At 49.7% G+C, this 23,273-nt stretch overlaps 1 protein-coding gene across 1 annotated transcript; it reads left to right on the forward strand.

Annotated features, from left to right (window-relative positions):
* The first annotated feature begins 515 nt into the window (after positions 1 to 515).
* LOC146356433 (vomeronasal type-2 receptor 26-like) lies at positions 516 to 15,500 on the forward strand. The gene is made up of 5 exons (XM_084832629.1): positions 516 to 645; positions 2,514 to 2,741; positions 11,712 to 11,838; positions 13,450 to 13,503; positions 13,624 to 15,500. Exons 2-5 carry the CDS (start codon positions 2,556 to 2,558, stop codon positions 14,523 to 14,525), a joined length of 1,269 nt encoding a protein of 422 aa, XP_084688755.1. The 5' UTR covers positions 516 to 645; positions 2,514 to 2,555; the 3' UTR covers positions 14,526 to 15,500.
* Positions 15,501 to 23,273: the final 7,773 nt, after the last annotated feature.

Consider the following 23,273-nt stretch of genomic DNA (forward strand, 5'->3'; position numbering starts at 1 on the left):
AGGGTTGGCGGAGAATTTCTCCCCGAAACTTCGGGGGGCCGAGTGCCAACGTGTTCGGCCCCCCGAACAAGTTTCGGGGAGAAATCCTCCGAACCCCCCCCGCCCCCCGCAGCCCCCCCGGGACGGGACTTACCTTCGCCGAATGTCCCTCCTGGCGGCGGGTCCGGCCGGCGGTTCGGCGGGTGTTCGAGCGGGGCGGGAGTGGCAGCTGGTATTTCGACCGGCTGCCGCCGCCGCCATTGCAATCAAAGAAAAAAAAAAAACTCCCCCTGATAGGCTACGTGACGATTCACGTAGCCTATCACGGCTAGATTTGCAAAGTCAGCCGTGATAGGCTACGTCAATCGTCACATAGCCTATCACGGGTGACTTTAAAAAAAAAAAAAGTGTGTACGGATAATGGCGGCCCCCATAGGAAGCCGCCATTCCCGTTCCTTATTTGGTCGCTGTAGTCAGGGGGCCTATCAGGGGGCGTTTTTGTTTTTTTTTTAAACTTCCGCGTTCGCGGCCAGGCGAGGCGGGAAGCCTCCTCCCCGGCCTGTATTTCGGCCAGGGCGAGGTGGGAAGCCTCCCCCCCCCGGCCTGAACTTCACGGGGGGACCAGCGAAGCACCTCCCCCCCACCGCGAACGTCCTTCGAGGACAGGTAAGTGACTTTCGTCCACCCCTAGCTAATACCATGGAAGAAGTTACAGAATTCAAAGTGATCTTGAGAGGCTGGAGCTCTGGGCAGAAAACAACAGAATGACATTTAGTAGGGATGAATGCCAAGTTCTGCACCAAGGAAAAAGAACCCAAATGCACAGTTACAAGGTGGGGAATACTTGGCTCCAAAGGACAACAAGCAAGAAGGATCTGGGAATTGTTGTCGATCACAAGCTGAATCTGAGACTTCCAAATCACATGAAGCACAAGTTGCCCTCTACTCAGCACTGGTTAGGCCTCATCTGGAGTACTGTGTCCAGTTCTGGGCACCACACTTTAAGAAGGATGCAGACAAACTGGAGAGGGTTCAGAGGAGGGCAGGAAAGATCATTGGGGGATTGGAAACAAAGCCCTAACAGGAGAGGCTGAAAGAACTGGGCATCTTTAGCCTGGGGAAGAGAAGACTGAGGGGAGATACAACAGTGCTGTTCAAGTACTTGAAAGGTTATCACAGAGAGGAAGGCCAGGATCTCTTCTCAGTCATCCCAGAATGCAGGACACAGAATCATGGGCTCAACTAACACGAAGCCAGATTCCAGCTGAACATCAGGAGAAACGTCCTGACAGTTAGAGCAATATGACAATGGAACCAAAGACTTAGGGAGGTGGTGGTCTCTCCCAAACTGGAAGCATTGAAGACGAGGCTGTACAGCCACCTCTCTGGGATTGTGTGACTTGGATTCCTGTATTGAGCAGGGGGTTGGACACAATTATCTTATAGCTCCCTTCCATTCCTACTATTCTATGATTCTATGATTTCACCATCAAACCTCATATCCTTCTGAGCCTTCTACACTGTTGTTGGAGGCAATGAACTCCAGTTCCCCTGCTACCTGAAAGGGTGGTTTCAGAAATTAAGATTCAGTGATCATTCTTTGATCTCTTGACCTGTGGCATCCCAGACGGTATATGACATTGTCCACCAATTTTGTTTTCATTTTGGTAACCATCCTCTCTCCGTTGTTATCTGGCTATCATCTTGATGTGTTTTGTGAGCATCCCATCTTCTGTGGCATGAAGCAGCTCCTGGCAGTCACTCCTAGTGGCCGCTCCAGGGTCCAAAATAGCAGTTGGCGATAGAGAAAGCCCATGGTAGTTAGAGCATTCCCAGAGTGGAAGAGACTCTATCCAGTAGACTCTATGGTCATGGCCTGGAAGTCCTCTGGAACCTTTTGAAACCCTGGGGAGCCCGCCACATGACACGATAAGTCACCTCAGGACCCTTAACACTTTTGCAGAGGGGTGGTTAGTTGGGGTGGCTTACTAAGCATGGGGAATGTGGTTTTCTGCCCCACATGACCCGCTTAGCCACCAAGGTGAACTAAGATTCCTTAACCATTACGGCTTAGCATGATGTCTGAACATGCCTGGTATCTTCATTATGAGTAGAAATGGGCAGGTTTTGTTTTAAAATCTCTGCAAATGATCAGGCATATTTTCTTCTGCCCTCTGTTCATTGATGGGATGCACTTTTGTGTATGAGGATTTTGGTCATGTGCCAAAGTGCACTTTTTACTAATGTGCCCTTGCACCTCCCCCCCCCCCGTAAAACACCCACAAAAAGTCCTGCAGGTTTTCCTAATCTGTGCAACTTGGGAAAAGCCCTCTCTTAAATGTGATCACTTTTGAATTGATTGTGGATCATTCTGACAACTCTAGTTGTGACTGTGAACAGCCAAAGAATGGCATTGTGAGCCCTCATGGGATGTGCATTGAACATGGACGATCAAAGCTCAAAGTGATGAGGCCTAAGATATGGACTACATTTTCATGATTTCTAAATCCAGGCTGTTTTCTCTGTCATTCTAGCTTCACACTTCCTTACGAGACATCCAGTTTTCTAATGCTTCCATGGGCGGACTGTATCTGGATAAGACTGGGGAACTGGCAGCTGACTTTGATATCGTGAATTGGGTGATGTTTCCCAATGAGTCTCGTGCTAGAGTGATTATTGGAAGTGTGAAGAGACAGGCATCTCCAGAACTGAAACTCACCATTAAGCAGAAAGCCATTGCCTGGCCCAGCCATTTTAATGAGGTAGGGGAAGGGATTTGTGACCTATTATTGCCCTTATCTCTTAAGCTCTAAGAATATCCATCCTGTCTTGCGTGTCCCACCCCCACCCCCAGCTTCAAAACATTTATTTATTTATTTATTTATTTATTTATTTTATTTCTATACGGACCAATAGCCAAAGCTCTCTGTGTGGTTCACAAAAATTAAAACCAAACTGCCCGCAATAAAACAAATTTAAATATATAGAACATCCAAACCACAATATAGCAATACAACCGCAATAAAACCTAGCAACAATGCAGGAATTTAAAAGACAGGTTTAAAACAGCAAAGCTAAAAGTCTAGAAAGCTAAAATGCTAAAATGCCTGGGAAAATAAAAAGGTCTTCACCTGGCACCAGGTTACACAATGCAGGTGCCAGGCGAACCTCTCTAGGGAGCTCATTCCACAGCAGGGGTGCCAAAGCAGAAAAAGCCGTCCTCCTAGTAGTCACCTGCCTCACTTCCTTTGGCAGGGGCTCACAGAGAAGGACTGCTGAGGATGACCTTAAGGTCCATGGATGGGTGTTTCTATGCTGTATTGATCTGGGGTCCTGATCCTGTCATCAAGTCTTTTGGTTATCAAGCTGAAATATGCCAATTGTGCAAAAGATGGCAGTTTCTGGATAGAAAATGGATGTAGAATAAATATATACAACAAAGATCCACACCTCCCTTCAGGTGACAAAGCAGTTTGCACCGTGAATGTCTATTAGGGTCCCAGGAGCACAATTTTCTCTAGGCTGGATGCTTGCCTATTTCTCCTTAGAGCACGACCAAAGGAGCCAGCAAGCGGGATCTTACAAGTGTCTCTGTTAGATGCCTCCTACCTATGAGCAATGCCTCTCCCCTCCTCTCTCACACCAAACGGCTGACACACTCACAAGAGTAGGGGGGTTTCTCCCTTACCCAACAGGTGCTCAAAACATTTGGCCTGGGAATCTAATTGGCCTGGGGATGGAGTTGGGAGAGTCGTCCAACTCTACTGTGATACTCAGGACAACTCACCCTCAGCTCTGTGGAGTTCAGATTTTATGCTCACAAACCAGCTCACTACGTATGCCAGTGCTAGAAGCCTTTGATTTATTTATTTATTCCATTTTTATACTGCGCAATAGCCAAAGCTCTCTGGGTGGTTCCCAAAAATTAAAACTACAAAGCGTAGCATGAAACAATGCAAAATATGAAAGCTTGAAACCACAACAGAACACTACAACCAGAATGAAACCTTTCAGCAATGCAGAGATTTTACAATACGGATTTAAAACACTGAAGCTAAAAGACTAGGAAGCTAAAACGTTGAAATACTGGGAGAATAAAAAGGCCTTCACCTGGCGCCAGAATGAGTACAACGTAGGTGCCAGGCGAACCTCCCTAGGGAGCTCATTCCACAGCTGGGGAGCCACCACAGAAAGGGCTCCCTTCGCGCCAGGCACCGGCCTGACTTCCTTGGCTGGGGCGCATGGAGAAAGGCCTTTGAGGATGATCTCAGGGTCTGGGCAGGAACACATGGGAGGAGGCGATCCTTCAGATAACCTGGACCCAAACCCTTAAGGGCTTTAAATGTTACTACCAGCGCTTTGAATTGGGGCCAGAAATGGATTGGCAGCCAGTGCAGCTGGTAAAGTACTGGCGTAATATGAGCTCAAAGGCCAGTCCCTGTTAACAATCTTGCTGCCCCATTTTGCACCAGCTGAAGTTTCTGGACAACTTTCAAAGGCGGCCCCATGTATAACGCATTGCAGTAATCCAGGCGAGGGGTTACCAGAGCATGGATAACTGTAGCTAGGCTCTCTCTGTCTAGATAAGGGCATAGTTGGGTTACTAGCCACAGCTGAGAAAAAGTGCTCTGTCTGTGCCACTGACTTCACCTGTGCCTCAAGTGACAGTTCTGGATCCAAGAGCACCCCAAACTATGAACGTGATCCTTTGGGGGGAGTGCAACTCTCTCCAGAACAGGTTGAATATCACCTAGCCGGGCAGATGAATCACCCACCAGCAGCACCTCCATCTTGTCTGGATTGAGTTTCAGTTTATTGGCCCTCATCCAGTCCATTACTGTGCCCAGGTCCTTATTCAGAACAGCCACTGCCTCAGCTGGGTTTGATGAGAAAGTGACGTAGAGCTGGGTGTCATCCGCATATTGATGGCGCCTCAGCCCACACCTCTGGATAAACTCCCCCAGCGGTTTCATGCAGATGTTAAACAGCATAGGGGATAAAATAGAGCCCTGTGGAACCCCATGGCACGATTGCCATGGCGCAGAGCAGTAATCCCCCAGCACCACCTTCTGGAGTCAGCCATCCATGTAGGAGCAGAACCACTGCAGTGCAGTGCCTCCAATGCCCAGCCCAGACAATGTGTGCAGAAGGATATCATAGTCAATGGCATCGAACGCTGCTGAGATGGTATCTCACTCCCCCGTCCCTCTCAAAGCAGAGGTCATCCAACTGGGTGACCAAGGCAGTTTCCATTCCAAAACCAGGCCTGAAGCCCGGATTTAGATAATCTGTTTCATTCAACAGAGCCAGGAGCTTAGGGGTGGACGAAAGTCACTTACCTTTTCTCGAAGCTTGTTCGCGGTGGGGGGGAGGTGCTTCGCTGCTCCCCCCGCGAAGTTCAGGCTGGGGGGGGAGGCTTCCCGCCTCGCCCGGCCGAAATTCAGGCCGGGGGGGGAGGCTTCCAGCCTCGGCCTGGCCGAAATTCAGGCCGGGGGGGAGGCTTCCCGCCTCGCCTGGCCGCGAACGCGAAAGTTAAAAACAAACAAACACGCCCCCTGATAGGCTACGTGACAATTGACGTAGCCTGTCACGGCTGACTTTGCAAATCTAGCCATGATAGGCTACGTGAATCGTCACGTAGCCTATCAGGGGACGTGTTTTTTTTTTTTCTTTTATTGCAATGGTGGCGGCGGCAGCCGGTCGAAAGACCGGCTGCCGCTCCCGCCCCGCTCCAACACCCGCCGAACCGCCGGCCGGACCCGCCGCCGGGAGGGACATTCGGCGAAGGTAAGTCCCACCCCGGGGGGGGTGCGGGGTGCTGGGGGTGCAGAGGATTTCTCCCCGAAACTTGTTCAGGGGGCCGAACACGTTGGCGCTCGGTCCCCCAAAGTTTCGGGGAGAAATTCTCCGCCAACCCTAATGGGGCTGTCCTGCAACCCCCCGCTCGAGCACCTTGCCCACTAAGGGGATGTTGGCCACTGGACTATAATTGTTAACATCCACCAGGTTCAGCGTTTTTAGGAGTGGTCTGATTACCACCTCTTTTAAAGTGGCCAGCACCACTCCCTCTCTCAAGGAGGAATTTACAAACTCCTGGAGCCAGCTGGACATCCCCTCCTTGTTTGATTTAATAAGCCATGAAGGGCACGGGTCAAGCACACAAGTGGTTGATCAGACTTGGCTAGGGATGGATGGAACACTTACCTTCCATTCCATTGTGTTTCTGCTTGGGGGGGGGAGGCGCTCCATCCCACCCCCCGGAATCCTCGACAGGGGGGGAGGGACTCCGTCCCTTCCCCCCGAAATCCTGCCTGGCTGGCTCTGCTCTGCGGCCAAGCGGCAGAGCCACCAGACGGCTCTGGCCGCCCGCAGCTGGCCATCCATAGCCGCCGCCATTTGCGTTCCTTATTTTTGCCATCTTAGTCTACGGCAATATTTACGTCAATTATTACGGCAAAAAGAAAGGGGAACACAAATAGCTTGCTAGTGGGCTCTTACCTGTGTTCGGTCAGAGTCAGCATGAGTTTTCCTCCACCTGCATTCTAGCTGTCTCCCCACTTGCTTCTCTGCCCTCAGCTCAGTTGTATACCAAGTAGGGATGTAGGAAACAACTTACCAGTTTCATTTCATGACATCTGTGGTGGGGGGGAGGCGCTTCGTCCCTCCCCTCAATATCCTTGCCGGCCGGCTCCACTCCGCAACGAATTTGCGGAGCCACCAGGCGGGGCTGCCCACAGCGAAATCCAGGCCGAAATCCTGGGCTGCGCAGGGACGCAAATGGCGGTTGCTGTAGCAGCCGCCATTTGCATCCCTTTTTCTCACCATGATGGGATACGTAAATATTTACATAGACTATCATGGGATCCACAGGGATGCATATGTGTTCCCGGCGTTAACCGAGATAGGCTATGTAAGTATTTACGTAGCCTATCACAGGGAAAATGGTGAAGCGAATCTCAGCCGCAGCCCTGGCCGCTATTCACAAAGCAGCGTGAACGGCACCAAGTAGGTTCTCTGTTTCGCGTACCTTTCGTGGGGTGGTGAGGTGGGGGGGATTCATTCCATGATGGATTTCAGGGGGCCACATGCACTGGCATTCGGCCTCACTGAGATACGTGGCTGAATTCTCTGAATTTTCTGCCATCCCTAATACCAAGGAGCTGGCCGGGCTCTGCTCAGATGGAGAGGGCACTTGGGCATGATCGTGTCAACCGCCTGAGTCATCTCTGCATTCCACAGAGCGACCTGGGCTTCAACAGGAGCACCAGCCATACCAGCAGGAAACCCCCCAGAGCCCTCTGGAATCCATTGGACTCCATTAGCCTCTGGGGGTGGACCATTTTAACAGGTCCCCCACCCTTGCAGAGGGAAAAGGCTCCCAGGAGTCTAAACGTCAACAGGAAGTGATCTGCCCATGACAAATGGACAGATGTTAATTCCTCCACTTTCACATCACCATCCTCCTGCCCAGTCATGAGGTTTCAGGCAAGAGGTATTGCCTCCCAACCAGGAGATGCCAGGGACTGAACCTGGGACCTTGTGCCTGTAAATCAGGTGCTCTACTGCTGAATTATGGCCCCACTGTGGGTAGAATAAGATTAAGTTAAAGAGGTGATGAAACCCATGGTGGAATGGCCTCCCACTCCCCTCCACCCCACGGAATCCCCCTGAGACAAAGGTTACCTGGGACGGAGGCAGAGGCGGCGGTGGTGGCTCCGGTGGTGGTGGCTGGTCTTTCGGCTGGCTGCTGTGGCGGCAAATGGCGGACGTTGTAGTGGCCGCCATTTGCGTCCTTCCAGGCTGCCATGATAGGCTATGTAAGTATTTGCCGTTTTAACCTACGTAAATATTTACGTAGGCTGTCACGGCGAAAAAAAAAGGGAACGCAAGCAGCATAGTGGGCACTATTTGCGTTTCTTTTTTTTTTCACCGTAATAGCTGACGTAAATATTTACGTAGGCTAAAATGGCAGGGGAAAAAAGAAACACAAATGGCACCCACTACGCCATTTGCATTCCCCTTTTCTTTTCCGTAATAGCCTACGTAAATATTTATGTAAGCTAAAACAGCGAAAAATAGGGAACGCAAATGGCAGCCGCCATAGCCATTTGCTATACACAGACATTTGCATACACTTTTTTTTTTTGGCTTGCCATGATAGGTTACGGAAATACTTACGTAGCCTATCACAGCAGCTTCGCTATGGCGGCCCCCATTTGCATCCGCAGCAGCCCATCCGCGGCCGGAACTCTGGCTGCCGACAGCCCTGGCCAGCAGCTCTGCAGAGCCGCCGTGGAGCGGATCCGGCCCACGGAGGATTCTGGGGGGAGGGATGGAGCACCTCCCCCCCCCACGAATCCAAGCTGTGAAAAGGTAAGTGACTTTCTTACATCCCTACTATCTCCCCTATCCCATTTATATAGCAGATAATCTGGCTTGGATTTATTGCTGGTCCCTGGCCTCCCACCCCCAACCATTTGCAGAACGCCATCATCCTATTCAGATGGAGCAAATTGGGAGCAATAACACAGGAAGACGGACATTCCTCTAAACTCGAGAAGTACAAAGGTCAGAAAGGAGGCTTGGAGGTGCCAGGTGGGCCTTCCTCTGAAGGCAGTGGAGAGAGATCTTGTGACCCCTCAGTTGACAACTGGGGCAGGGCGGAGAGACAGCACCACACCTGTTTTAAAAGAGATTCCTTGCCTAACACTCAGCTTCAGGGTGCAGATTAAGGTGCTGATCTATTTGAAGCCCTCTAAGATCAGGGTAGCAAAAATTAGGGCCATGCACAGCCCACCTAACCCAATCAGTCTGAACTCGCCTCAACCGCCCCTGAAGCAGGGTTGACCCACTTCTCGAGTTCTGAAGCAACATCTAGAGACCCGAAGCAGAAGGGGGGAAACCCGCACCAAAAGTGACCCCCCACTGTCAATGCCACCACCACAGAACCCCCACTCCTTCCCTGGATCTGTCGGGAGTGCCTGCACCCATTGGCCTCTGCAATTTTTGTGAACCGCCCAGAGAGCTTCGGCTATTGGGCAGTATAGAAATGAAATAAATACATAAATAATTAAATAAATAAGGGGGTCACCTTGCATTTATTTTTTAAAATGGCATTTTGTCTTACTGGAAGAAGAAGAGTCATCATTTTGAAAGGAAATGGCAACTCCATCTAAGAGAGTGATGGCTGCATGTGATTCCCTGGAGACCAGGTAAGGAGTGAGGGGCTCACACAGTGGGGTGGGGTTGCTGTCCGCATCGGACTGAAGCAACCCCAATGCTCTTCAGAGTGATCCAACCCATATTGGAGTTCTTTGGCCTGATCCTGACCTGCTCCAGAATTGCACCGCTTTGCACCGCAGCACACAGACACGCTAGGGATTCAGGCTTCAGACTGACGTGGCTAAGAGCCCTAGTAAAAATGCGCTCTTCCACATGACTCTTGGAGATGTTGTCTTAGAGCATCTGATGAGGCCTCCTCCAAGTGGCAAGGCCAGCTGAGATTTGGCTGGTGACAATTGGCAGGAAGACCTTTTGTGGTGTGGCAACATCCCTGGAGATGTTGGTCTGCCATGAGTCTCAAGCTGGAAGTCCTTTCTGTTTCAAGAGGCCTTTCTATTATTTGAATGTTGGGATGGACGAAAGGGACTTACCTGGTCCCACAGCTTGCTTCGTGGTGGGGGGGAGGCGCTTCAGTTCTCCCCCCGAAGTTCAGGCGAGGGGGGGGAGGCGCCCTGCCCCGCCCGGCCGAAATTCAGGCCGGGGAGGAGCGCCCCGTCTCCCCGGCCGCGAAAAAAAAAGTAAAGTAAAAAAAACAACACACCCCCGTGATAGGCTGCGTGACGATTTACATAGCCTATCATGGCTAGATTTCTAAAGTCAGCCGCTGCCATTTGCGTACGCGCTTTTTTTTTGGTTTTTTTTCAAAGTCACCTGTGATAGGGTACGTGACGATTTACATAGCCTATCATGGCTGACTTTGGAAATCTAGCCGTGATAGGCTATGTAAATCGTTATGTAGCCTATCATGGGTGTGTGTGTGTGTGTTTTACTTTTTTTTTGCGGCCAGGTAGACAGGGCGCTTCTACCCGGCCTGAATTTTGCCGGTGAGGGATGGGGCGCCTCCCCCCCAGCCTGAATTTCGGCTGGGCGAGGCGGGGCACCTCCCCCCCTCGCCTGAACTTCGGGGGGAGAACCGAAGCGCCTCCCCCCCACCGCGAAGCAAGTTTCGAGAACAGGTAAGGGACTTTCGTCCATCCCTAAATTCATGGCTGACTTTGGAAATCTAGCCGTGATAGGCTACGTAAATCGTTCCGTAGCCTATCATGGGTGTGTGTGTGTGTGTTTTTTATCTTTACTTTTTTATTTTGCAATGGCGGTGGCGGCAGCCGGTCAGAAGACCGGCTGCCGCCCCCGCCCCCGCTGAACCGCAGCCAAACTGCCGCCAGGACCTGTCGCTGAGAGGGACATTCGCACAAAGTAAGTCCCATCCTGGGGGTGGCGGGGGGCCGGCGGAGAATTTCCCCACCATTTTCAGGGGGCCAAATGCGTTGGCATTCGGCCTCCTGGAGATTCGTGGAGAAATTCTCCGCCATCCCTATTTGAATTGGATTTTCATGTTGTGATCCTTTTGTGTTGAATTTTTGGTTTTTGTTTAGTGCTTTTATTCATTCAATTCGATGTATTCTGTGTGTTGGTACTAGGGATGTACGATACTCCCCTTACTTGGTTCTGCTGGGTTCCGCTGGAGGGGGAGGCACTCCGTCCCTCCCCCCAGAATCCTGGCCAGCCAACTCTGCTCCGCGGGGATCCACGGAGCCACCGGCTGCCTCCTCCAGCAGCCGGAAATCTGGCCGCTTGCTAGCAGGGACGTTTGCGTCCCTGTAGTCAGCTGTGATAGGCTACATAAAGACTTACATAGCCTATCACGTCTTGTAAAAAAAGGGGATCTGGGGGTGGAGGGGGGGTGGCAGGCCGTTCCTTCACAGATTTCAGGGGGCCGAATGCAATACCATTTGGCCTCACCAAGATCCGTGGCGGAAATCTCTGCCATCCCTAGTTGGTACAGTGGAGACTGATGGCTCTGATTACGGCGGGGCTGTGGATCCCTTCTGAGTTTTAGTCAGAACCATCCAGAACTATACAACAGTTATCCAAGGTACTGACCTTATTTGGGGGATATAAATCCATCAGGTACCCCGGTCCTCAAAATGCCTTTCCATCTCCAGCTGTGCCATGAGGCCTCTGATCCTTCCTTTGCCTTCTGCCCTGCCACTGAAGATCAAAACACAGAAGAGGAAAGGGCCTTTCCAATGGTGGTGCCTATCCTCCTGCAAAAAGCTCATCTCCCTCCCCCATCTTTCACCATTATTGCATGCACATGTCTTGAAGGTTGTCCTTTTATTGCTGTTGCTTGTAATTTCTGTTATTCTGGGATTGTCTTTTAGTTTATTTCATTGTTGTACCTTTTCCCCTCCAGTTTTTATATTGGCTTGAGTACATGTATAGTATAGGTGGCGTAAACATTTTGAAACAGACCAAAAACGTCCGTGCCATGTTGTGATGCATAAATAGTGCTACCCTGAAACAAGGACCTGGGATCACTTCTAAATCACTTAGGGTCACAAGCGCTAGAAACCTAGTTGGGTCCTGTCTAAATTGGAGGACTCATTTCCATAGGCACAAATATTCATCACACTGTTTTCCTGGATGCTCCTTCTCTTTGTTGCTAGACCATGCCTCATTCCAGATGCACTGAGAGCTGTCGCCGTGGATACTACAAGGAGGTCCAAGAAGGAGAGCCACCATGCTGCTATGCTTGCGCTCCATGTGCGGAAGGAACCATCTCCATTCAGGAAGGTAGGCAAGATCAGATGGGAGTTCCTTTGCATAATAGCACAACTATTTGAATATGCCAAATAGTCTCCACAGCCCTATTTTAATTCTCTCTTCTTTTCTTTAAACCCCTTGAGCAAAACATTCCATGAGTATGTAAGAGAAGAAGGCTTCATGAACGACTGTGGCTCCTAGTGTAACGCATCATGGGAATTCCTTATGTACATGGGCCATTCACTACTGCTCAGCCTAAAATACCTCATGATGCCATTCCTGTAAACAGCATGATTTTAATGAAGGCTTGTTCCATTCAACTGAATGCTATGTTTATTTTTTATTAAGGTTAGGGCTTATTGTTTTATATTTTGTTAGGGTTAGGCCTTATCGAGGCGGGTTCGGGCTTATTTCTGCACTTCTTCTACAATGTTTTATTCTTCTGGTCCGTACATCTTTGTTATCATTGTTCTGATGTGCAGGCTCAAAAGCATTTTAATTAACCCATTAAATATTCATACATCTTTGGAACAGATGCTAAAGACATTTTTGAACTCTGACTCCCACTCGACTTTAGGTTGTTGTTGTTTTTATATCCACCATTAATCCCATAAAGTGAGTGGAAAGAAAAGACCATGGGAGTGAATCTCTGGGATGCAAAGCAGGGGGAATGCTTAATGCACACTGTTCCTGGTACAAATCATGTCCACTACAAAGAACTGCACTGCTTTTTCCATGATTGGGACAGGGCAGTATGTACAGACGTGGTGGGTCTTTCTCCATGGTATGCAAGGAATTGTCTGCACCATGCTGCGATCCTGTGGCAGGCAAGCAGGGGGTCCCTGGCACAAAAGGGGACATGAAAATGGTTCAACCCCCACTTTCTGGTGATCAGAGCACTCCCCTGCCCAAAGTTGATTCAGTCTTCTGTTTTTTAAACCTCTTTAGTAAAACTTGATTAAAAATAAGAAAGCTTTACGGAAGTTTCCTTTTATCTTTATGAAGATAAAACCAGGATAACCTCACAGACACTCTCTTACCTTGAACAATTTTGGGATAAATATCCTCACTTTTCCATATTCAAACCAGTTAGGAGGCTGTGCTTATTCCAAGTCAGCCCATCAATCCATCTAGCCCACTCTTCTCTCTTCTTCCATGACTGACAACCACTCTGTAATGCCCCACAGAGACAGCTTTCCTGGCCCTGCTTTACTAAGGTCCTTGCTTGGTGATGAGGCCATAGACAGAAACATCTGGTCACAAAACAGGTCCTCTGTGAGGGAACGTTTCTCTCTCTCCGTGCCCAACTGCACATTTTTTTCTGGCAATACAGTTGATGTGAATCCTGCTGAACTCACTCTCCGTCTTCTCAGATGCCGATAGGGATGTACGAAAGTCACTTACCTTTTCAAAGTGGTGATTCACAGTGGGGGGGAGGTGCTCCACAACTCCCCCCGAAATCCTAACCCATCCAGGTCCGCTCTGAGGCAACTCCGCGGAGCTGCTGGCTGGGTGCATTCGCAGGCGTGCGGATCCTGTGGATGCAAATGGCGGCGGTTACGGCAGCCGCCATTCGTGTTCCTGTTTTTGTGGTGTGATAGTCTACGTAAATACTTACGTAACTTATCACGGCCTCTGCAGGGATGCAAACAGCAGACGTAGCCGCCATTCACAAAGCAGCACGGACGGCACCAGGTAAGTGCTCCATTTCGCATGCCTTTTGTGGGGTTGGGGGGTGGAGGGCTTCGTTCCGCCACGGATTTTGGGGGGCCGAATGCACTGACATTCCGTGGTGGAATTCTCTGACATCCCTAGATGCCGACCATTGCATCAAGTGTCCAGAAGATCAGCATCCAAACAAGGACCAAGATCAATGTGTCCCCAAGGAGATAACCTTCCTCACCTACGAAGAACCTTTGGGGATTGTCCTGATTTCCTTTGCTCTATTCTTGTCCTTATCCACGGGGTTCGTATTAGGAATCTTCATTACATACCAAGAAACTCCAATAATCAAGGCCAACAACCGAGACCTCTCCTACATTCTCCTCATCTTCATCATGCTTTCCTTCTTGTCCTCCTTCCTGTTCATGGGGCAGCCAAGGAAAGTGACTTGCCTTCTCCGACAAACAGCCTTCAGCATCATCTTCTCAGTTGCCGCTTCTTCGGTGTTGGCCAAAACCATCACAGTGGTGTTGGCTTTCCTGGCCACAAAACCAGGAAACCAAGTGAAGAGATGGCTGGGGAAGAGTCTTGCAAACTCCATAGTAACTTCTTGTTCCAGTGTCCAAGTTGTCATCTGCACCATCTGGCTGGGGATCTCTCCACCCTTCCCTGACTCTGACATGCGCTCTCAGCCTGGACAGATCATCCTGCAATGCAATGAGGGATCTGTCATCTTCTTTTATACTGTCCTTGGCTACATGGGCTTCCTGGCTGCCATCTGCTTCACAGTGGCTTTCCTAGCCAGGAAGCTGCCTGGGGCCTTCAATGAAGCCAAACTGATCACCTTCAGCATGCTGGTCTTCTGCATTGTTTGGCTGTCCTTTGTGCCCTCCTACCTGAGCACCAAGGGGAAATACATGGTGGCCGTGCAGCTCTTCTCCATCTTGGCCTCCAGTGCTGGTTTGTTGGGCTGCATCTTTCTTCCCAAGTGCTACATTATTGTACTGAGACCTGATCTGAATACAAAGGAGTATATCATGTTCAAAACAAACTAGGGTTTCTGATCCATAGAAGCAAAGTTGTGGAAGAATATTTGGTGCAAGTTTGGAGGAGATACTAGTTTGTTGAGCACTGGCTTTGTGTAACACTCTGCAACATATTAAGTCATATAACTTCCCAACATACACTGAAAGATCAAGAGGGAGGAGCATGCACACCAACCTAAGGTTTGGGCCATATGAAATCAACCACATGACATCCACTGATGCAACCAGGACAGTGTCCTCAACAATACATCCCAGACATCCAAGACATCCAATGTGGCCCAACATTTCTTTTTGACTCAAGACACTGCCTTGGGCCCTACTGAATAACTGGCAATGAGTGTCTTGTCCAATGCTTCACTTTGAAATAAGATGCTGTGAATCATATGCCTCCCTGCCAATAACTGCCGGGAGAGAGAGACAGAGACAGAGAGATGAATCAGGAACTGTAGTGTGCAGCCCAAACTGAATTTGGGTCGACCCCAAATTAACACCACAGCTCTAGGAGTGTTTCATTTTTGTGACTCCTTGTCATCAGGAGGAGAGATGTCCTAATGTGTAAGAGTTGTTTGAAAGTGGGACACGTGGGCCTGAGATGTATTTAAGCAAAGCCAACCCAAAGATCTCCCCTCCCCCATGCCAGACCGCACTTCCATACCACCTGCTTTGTGCTGGATAGTAAGAACAACCCCACATGCTTCTAGGCACCAGGTGGTGATAGAGAGTGTGTTCAATCAACTTATGCTTGTTTTGTTCACCCCCTTGCTGTCCTGTAGCTTGATCAGTTCCTTTTCCCAGCCCCAGCCCTTCCTATTCCTTCTCCCTCTTCTGCCTCTGCAACAAGAAAGCAAGGAACCATATCATATGCTTTCACTTCCTTCCACTCACACCTAGCTTTAGAGGGTCCTTGTAGTTAAACATTCTTATAGCCTTCTCTCATGATGTGTATAAAAGCATTAATAAAGTGAGAGCAATCCTAAGACTACTAGACAGTGTCCAGAGGACCATTGAATTTCTCTGTTTCTGGGGACGGAGTTCAGAGCCACGGCCCAGATACCGTGGTCACCGCTCCCTCCCTCACCACCTCATAGTCGGTGTGGTTCTCTTGATGCCTTCTGCTTCTCCATGGTCACAAATGGAGTACAGAGAGGGTGAAAGGGGGAGGTTGTAGGGATGGGGAGTAGAGGAGACCATGGAATCCTGTTTACAAGGCTTCCTATGTACTGCACAGCATCACTGTCCTGTTCCACTCCCTGGCTAGATGCCTGAAATTGCATGTCTAGCTGAATGCTGGACAGATTGGGCACAGAGGAGAGGATCTGCACAGGATAGCAGATGGTCTTATGTCACTTCTAGTAAGTTCCGTGACTTGGTTTTGTGCTGCTATAGTCTAAGGATTAACGCAGGAAATGCTATTCATTCATAGTTCAAATAGCCTGATTCCAAGTCATGCATGACACTCTAAGTAATAACCAGCACCATAAATCGTGTCTGGAAATAGACCAGTAGCCAACAGTGAAGCTGCTGTAATTGAGAGTTCCACTTCCATGTAGGGACGGACGAAAGTCACTTACCTGATCCTGAAGCTTGCTCAGGATCCCGAAGCTTGATCCCAAAATTCTGTGTGGGGGGGGAGGCGCCCCATCCCTCCCCGCCGAAATTCTGGCTGTGGGCAAGGTGCCCCATCCCTCCCCACCAAAATTCTGGCCAGGGGGGAGCGCCCCACCTCTCCGGCTGTGAAAGTTCTTCTCCTGCCGGGACTCATATGGTGGCGGCTGTAGCCGCCGCCATTTGCATCCCTGGCCTGGAGTCAGACGTGATAGGCTATGTAAATGTTTACTTAGCCTATCACGGCTGACTTTGAAAAAAAAAATGCGTACGCAAATGGCAGTGCCCATGGACGCCGCCATTTGCGTTCCTTATTTTGTCACAGGTAGTCTATGTAAATATTTATGTAGACTACATCGAAAATAAGGGAAACGCAAATAGCGTTGTCCTTATTTTCGCCGTAGTCTATGTAAATATTTACGTAGACTACCCATGCCAAAATAAGGAATGCAAATTGCGGCACCCATGGGCGCCGCCATTTGTGTATGCGCTTTTTTTTTTTTTTCAAAGTCAGCTGTGACAGGATACGTAAACCTTCACGTAGCCTATCACGGTGTTTTTTTAAAATCTAGCCGTGATAGGCTATGTAAATCTTTACGTAGCCTATCACATTTGTTGTTGTTGTTGTTGTTTTTACTTGGAAATGGTGGCAGTGGCGGACAGTTGGAAGACTGGCCGCCGCCGCCACTGCACCACCACCGCCGTACCGCCACACCGCCGCCGCACTGCCGCTGGGAGCCGCCGCCGCCAGGGACATTCACTTAAGGTAAGTCACATCCCGGAGGGGGCAGGGGGGCAGACAGTTTCTCTACCAATTTCGGGGGCCTGAATGCGTTGGCATTCGGCCTCCTGGAGATTCGTGGAGAAATTCTCTGACATCCCTACTTCCATGTTACCTGTAAATAGCCTCTGTCTGTTGTCCGGCTGAAGCATTCTGCACCATCTGAAGTTTAAAAACACTTTCCAAAGACCAGGGATATATGAGAATATTGCTTTTGCTCGCAGACCATGCAAGCACCCCCAGAATGAAGTTCTGAATGTGATCATGAGCACACATCTGACAAAAATGTTTGCAAATGGCCAGATGTTTGCTCATGTTCATTTTGAGCAACTTCCCCAGCTCAATTTGTGCAAATTTCCCTGGAGACTGAATCAACCCCACTTTAGTCTATGCAGGAAAGTTTCACAAATCAGGAAATGGGTACAAATTTTGGGAAATGTGCACACATTTCACATTCAGTTGCTGCTTGATTTGGAAATTTTCCTGTTCCTGCAGAGTGAGCAGACACTGTGAACAGGAAATGTGACAAGCAATGATACAATATTTGGAAGATCTGAGCAGTCTCAAGTCTCACTCATTCACCCATCTCTACCAAAGGCACCCCCACATTCTGGATGTTACCGCAGACCAAACAGGGTGTAACTTAGGCATGTGTCACCTTGATCAGACCTGACATTTCTGGAATGGGTCCAGTTTGGACTCTAGCCTGACCCCTGGCCACTGCTCAAACCTGGATTCATGATCATGATCTCCCATCCTTGCCCCTTCCCAGCTGTTTTTTAAAAACTTTTTATGACAGGCTGGCAGAGAGACTTGTAAGTAGGGATGTTGGAGGAATCTGCAAGAGAACTGAGTTCAGATTTTATGAACCCAACCCGCGGATGGGCTTTTCCCCTGGCAGGTGGATTCCGCAGACTTGCGGAACCATGTTCCTAACTTTCGACAGTTTTGCAGAAATTTTGTTGTAAAAAAATGTAACAATAAAAAAAAACAACAACACCTGGCTGAAAATGCGAATTTCTGCTATAGGCTAGCATGTTAAAATGCATATTTGGGGGGAATTTGTGCATTTCTGGGGAGCAATTGCCCATGTACATTTTCAGAAATCCGGAAACTAAGAAAAATCAGACTCTGTCGAACAGAAGACAGAAGAACAGAAGACAGAAGAACAGAAGAATAAAAGGTGCCTGACAATCTGTGAAATGAACAGGTTTTTCACTGTCCCTAATTCCCTACCTGGGAGCAGGAGTTGTGGTGGTCAGGCAGCAACTGGGGGAAGAGTTCAGAGTGCAGAACAACCAGCATCAGAGGCTGATGGGAGAGAAAGAAGGGTGGTGCAGGGCTCAAGAGAGAGAAAGGGCACAATAGGAGAGAAAGGGGCCACAAAGATAGAGAATGGAATGTCGGAGGGAGGGAGAGAGAAAAGGAAACCCGAGAGGCAAGGGGTGGGAGACGCATACAGAAACATGCTCTTGAGAGAGCACAGAGTGCCAGAGAGAAAATGTGTGTGTCAGGAGTGGGGGAGAGCATGACACACAGAGACACACACTGACATTAGGCCAAATGCACACAGAGGTGAGAAATGGATTGAGTAGAATGGATCCTCTTGATTTTGCAGGATTATGACATGGGATCCTTTCCCTGCAAACCACTATCAAATCCTTCACAGACCACATGTGACTCCATGAACTGAGCCCTAAACATCACGGATCCAGCATTTCCAGCACTGTCATGACACAAAAACCTGGATCCAGGCTTTGACAAGGGAACTCGTTCCACAACGAACATGTCACCTCTCTGTGTCCACATGCGTTCTGTGATTGACCGGCAATTAAAAGGTGACTAGATCAGAGGTGGCCAAGTCAGGGGATGTCATGCCCCTGCTGCTGGACTCCTCCTTCGGGAGATTATGTATGTCCATGAAGCTTTTTTTATTCAAAGTATTAGGCTGTTTTCTATAAAAATACACTTTAAAGGTTTACTTTTAATATCAGAAGTCAAGTAAAATTAAAGAAACATAACCTATCACAAACTGGAGTGAAATGAAATATGAACAATAAAGAATCTCTGTCCACTTTTATAAACAGAGGTGCAGGCAAAAGTACAATATGCCAGCAACCTACGGCCGACAAACAAATCATGAAGGGATCAGGAGTAGGGATGGGCAGAACCCCTATCTTTTGTTCCAGGGGGCTTCCGTGTGTGGGGGGAAGGCTATACATCCCTTCCCTCGGAATTCTCGCCAGCCGCCGGTGACTCTGCTCCACAGCGACTCCGTGGAGCCACCGGCTGGCTCTGAAGCACCAGTGATATGGACACCATTGCTGTGCTGTATTGCTGGTTCAGGCTGACTCCAGACACAAATGGTGCCCACTACTCCATTTGCAGCCGTAAAGCTCTTAGATTAAGCGAAATGCAGCTGTAAATGGAGTCAGGAGTCAGCCTCATCCAGTGATATGGCACGGCGATGGCGGCCTCATTGCTGGTGCTCCGGAGCCGACAGCAGGGAGGATCCGGCCGGGGAGGATTCCGCGAGGAAGCAGAGGTAAGGGATCCTTTCTGCCACAGACTCTGGACGCCAGATTCTTTTGAATCTGCCCTCATTGGAGTCCATGGCAGAGTTCTCTGACATCCCTAATTACGAGACCCTAATTAAGATGAGCCTCCAAGCTCCAGCCAGCTGTACATCCTTGACACCAATGAGGCCACTATGGCTCGCCTCAAGTGAGCAGAGAACAGCCCACTGGGCTGCACCTTGCTGGAGTTACTAACCTGCTACTCAATGTTTACCCATGAGCTACTGAGTACCGGCATAACAATGAAGTCCTTGAGCACAAGAACTCTGCTGCACTTGCTATACTTATGGACGTATCATTGTGCTTCCATCGCAATGGCAGAATGATGAAGTTTATAGCTCAGTCTGGAAGCTCTAATGTTTCCCATGTCTCTGAAATTGCTTCTGTGTTGTTTGCTTGGATGGCTTTCCTCTGGCTGATGGTTGTCTGCCTACACCTCTCTTCTGCCATGGACAACTCTAGGTTGCCACGAGTCGCATGCGCAAAAGAATCAAGTGATTGATGAACCAGAACAAGGACGTTACAGTGGCATGCCTGGAGTCAACAGCAAGAGCTAACCTTAAACCTATATTTACATTTCATTTTTCTCTGCAATCTGTGTTTGTAACTAACCAGTTAGTTGAATATAATTTACTTCTTCCCAAACAAGATGATGCACAGTTCCAATGAGCTCACTGGAAGTACTAATAGGGGGAGATTCTTCTAGGGATGTATGAAAGTCGCTTACCATTTCGTGGATCTGCCTCGCAGTGGGGGGGGGAGGCACTCCGTCTCTCCCCCCAGAATCCTGCCTGGCCGGCTCTGCTCCACGGGGATTGTGCAGATCCACCGGCTGGCTCCGCCGGCAGCTGGACATCCAGCCGCTGGGCAGTAGGGACGCAAATGGCGGCGGCCGTAGCCGCTGCCATTTGCGTCCCTGTACTTAACCGTGATAGGCTACATAAATATTTACGTAGCCTATCATGGCAAAGTAAAAAAAAATGCGTACGCAAATGGCGGCCGCTACAGCAGCCGCCATTTGTGTTCACTATTTTTCGCCTTCTAGCCTACGTAAATATTTACGTAGGCTAGAATGGCTAAAAATAGCAAATGCAAATGACGGCCACTGTAGCCGCCTCCATTTGCATATGCTGCGCCCAGCCGCGGCCAGCCAGGAGACCAGTTGCTGCTTCCGCCCCCGCCAACCCTGCACCCACTGCCGCCACACCTGCCACCCCCACCACCGCACCTGCCGCCACCACACCTGCCACCCCTGCTGCCGCACCTTACACCACTGCCACCACCGTTGCACCTTCCACCGCTGCTGCACCTTCTGCCACCTCTCCCCCTGCTGCCGCATCTTCCGCCACTACTCCCGCTGCCGCCGCCGCACCTGCCGCCCCCGCTGCCGCACCTGCCACCCCCACCGCCGCACCTGCCGCCTCTGCTGCTGCGCTGCCGCACCCACCGCCGAAGCCGCTGCCGCAACCGCTGCATCTGGCCCAGGTAAGTGCCATCCCAGGGGGTTCCGTGGGGCAGGTGGGGTGGCAGGAGGGTGTTCCACCACGGATTCTGGGGGGGCCGAATGCCAGTGCATTCGGCCTCACTGGAATCCGTGGCAGAATTCTCCACCATCCCAAGATTCTTCAGTTGTATGGCGACCACCATTCATTCTTTGATCACTGGTTATCCTGGCTTATCCAGGACAAGAAGTGCAACTGGGAGGACTGGCAAAGGGAACAGAGTGGAAATCTCCCCTGAAAAGCTTGGTGCATACAATATATCCTGTGCTCCTGAAATCCTGGGTTCAGATTTAGGACAGGCTGAAAGGACCATGCCTGTGGTATAGTTTAGTGCACCGCCTCCCACCGCTGCCTTCAGCTCAGAATTTGATATCATTGCAAAGACACTGCAGCCTCGATCTTGCAAGACTTTTCTCACGTCTTCTGATTAGCTGGATGTAGGGGTGGATGAAAGGGACTTACCTAGTCCCGCAGCTTGCTTCGCGGTGGGGGGGAGGCGCTTCGGTTAGGAACGGGTGAATGAGTGAGACACGAGACAGCTAGGATGTTCCAAATATTGTATCATCGCTCGTCATATTTCCTATTCACAATGTCTGCTCACTCTGCAGGAACAGGAAAATCACGCAAATCAAGCAGCAACTGAATGTGAAATGTGTGCACATTTCCCAAACTTTGTACCCATTTCTTGATTTGTGAAACTTTCCTCCATAGACAAAAGTGGGGCTGATTCAGTCTCCATGGAAATTTGCACAAATTGAACTGGGGAAGTTGCTCTAATTCAACTGAAGCACACATCTGGCCATTTGCAAACTTTTTTGCCAGACATGGTTTCTGTCTGAAACCCAGGATGGGTTCACAGCTCCACTGAAATCAGAGCTGCCAGCCTCCACTGGCAGCTGCCCCAAATCTCAGGCTGAGAATGTCAGGATCTAAAGTTTAAATGGCCTGGGACCAAAAACTGAGCACTAGGCTATCCCATGTCAAATCTCTCTCTGTTCAGGAGACTGTCCCCTTTGAAAAAAACAATTCCCTCTGATCAAAAACATCATTTCTGTACAGTAAATGTGTGATGACCATAGATGACAATGAGAAGCAAGGAAATGGAAGTACCGAATTAAACTCCTGCATTCTTTGAGAATAATTCTTTATGACAACAAGTGCATGAAACCGTCATAGCAAGCAGAGCAATCAGAATACACCAATGCCAGTAACAAACAAACATCCATTTAACGTCTTGCATTCAGGGCTTTCCATGTGCACGCAAGCTGCAAAATGTACGAACATCACTTACCTTTTTGCAGATGTGATTCACGGTTGGGGGGAGGCGCTCCGTCCCTCCCCCCGGAATCCCTCCCAGAGTTCCGGCCACGGACGGGATGCTGTGGACGCAAATGGCGGCCACTGTAACGGCGTACATTTGCTTCCTGTGAACCTGCCGTAATAGGCTATGTAAGTATTTACATAGCCTATCACAGCAAGCAAAAAAACAACAGCATACGCAAATGGCGGCGGCTACAGCGACCGCCGTTTGCGTTCACTAATTTTAGCCATTTTAGCCTACGTAATGTTTATGTAAGCTATTATGGCGGGGGAAAAAAAGGAACACAAATAGCGCCCACTATGCTATTTGCATTCCCCTTTTTTTCGATGCAATAGCCTACGTAAATATTTATGTAAGCTAAAACGGCTAAAAATAGGGAACGCAAATGGCAGCCACCGTAGCCGCCGCCATGTGCATACGCTGTTTTTTTTGGGGGGGGGCTTGCTGTGATAGGCTACGTAAATACTTACATAGTCTATCATGGCAGCCTCGCAAATGGCAGCCGCGGCAGCTGGTCGAAAGACCAGCTGCCGCTGCCGCCGCCGGAGCCACCACTGCCTCTGGAGTCCCAGGTAAGTTTCATTCCGGGGCTATTCTGCCAGGTGGTGGGGTGTGGGAGGCCGTTCCACCATGGGTTTCAGGGGGGCCGAATGCCAATGCATCCGTGGCAGAATTCATGCCATCCCTAGGACGCAAGCTGCAAAATACTTGTACACTGCAGCTGTTAAGGGCCACACCTTCAACAGATGCATTATTTTAAGGATGGATGAAAGTCCCTTACCTGGTCCCACAGCTTTTTTCAGGGTGGGGGGGAGGTGCTCCATTTCTCCCCTCGAAAATTCTTGGCATGTGGGGAGGCGCCCCGCCCCTCCCTGCCGAAATTCTGGCCGGGGGGGAGGCGCCCCATCCCTCCCTGCCGAAGTTCTGGCCGGGGGGAAGTGCACTGTCTCCCTGGCTGCGAAAGAAAAAAGT

This window comes from Heloderma suspectum, chromosome 2 (assembly GCF_057233095.1).
Source record: "Heloderma suspectum isolate Gila_16-S chromosome 2, 16-S_ref, whole genome shotgun sequence".
NCBI lineage: Eukaryota > Metazoa > Chordata > Lepidosauria > Squamata > Helodermatidae > Heloderma > Heloderma suspectum.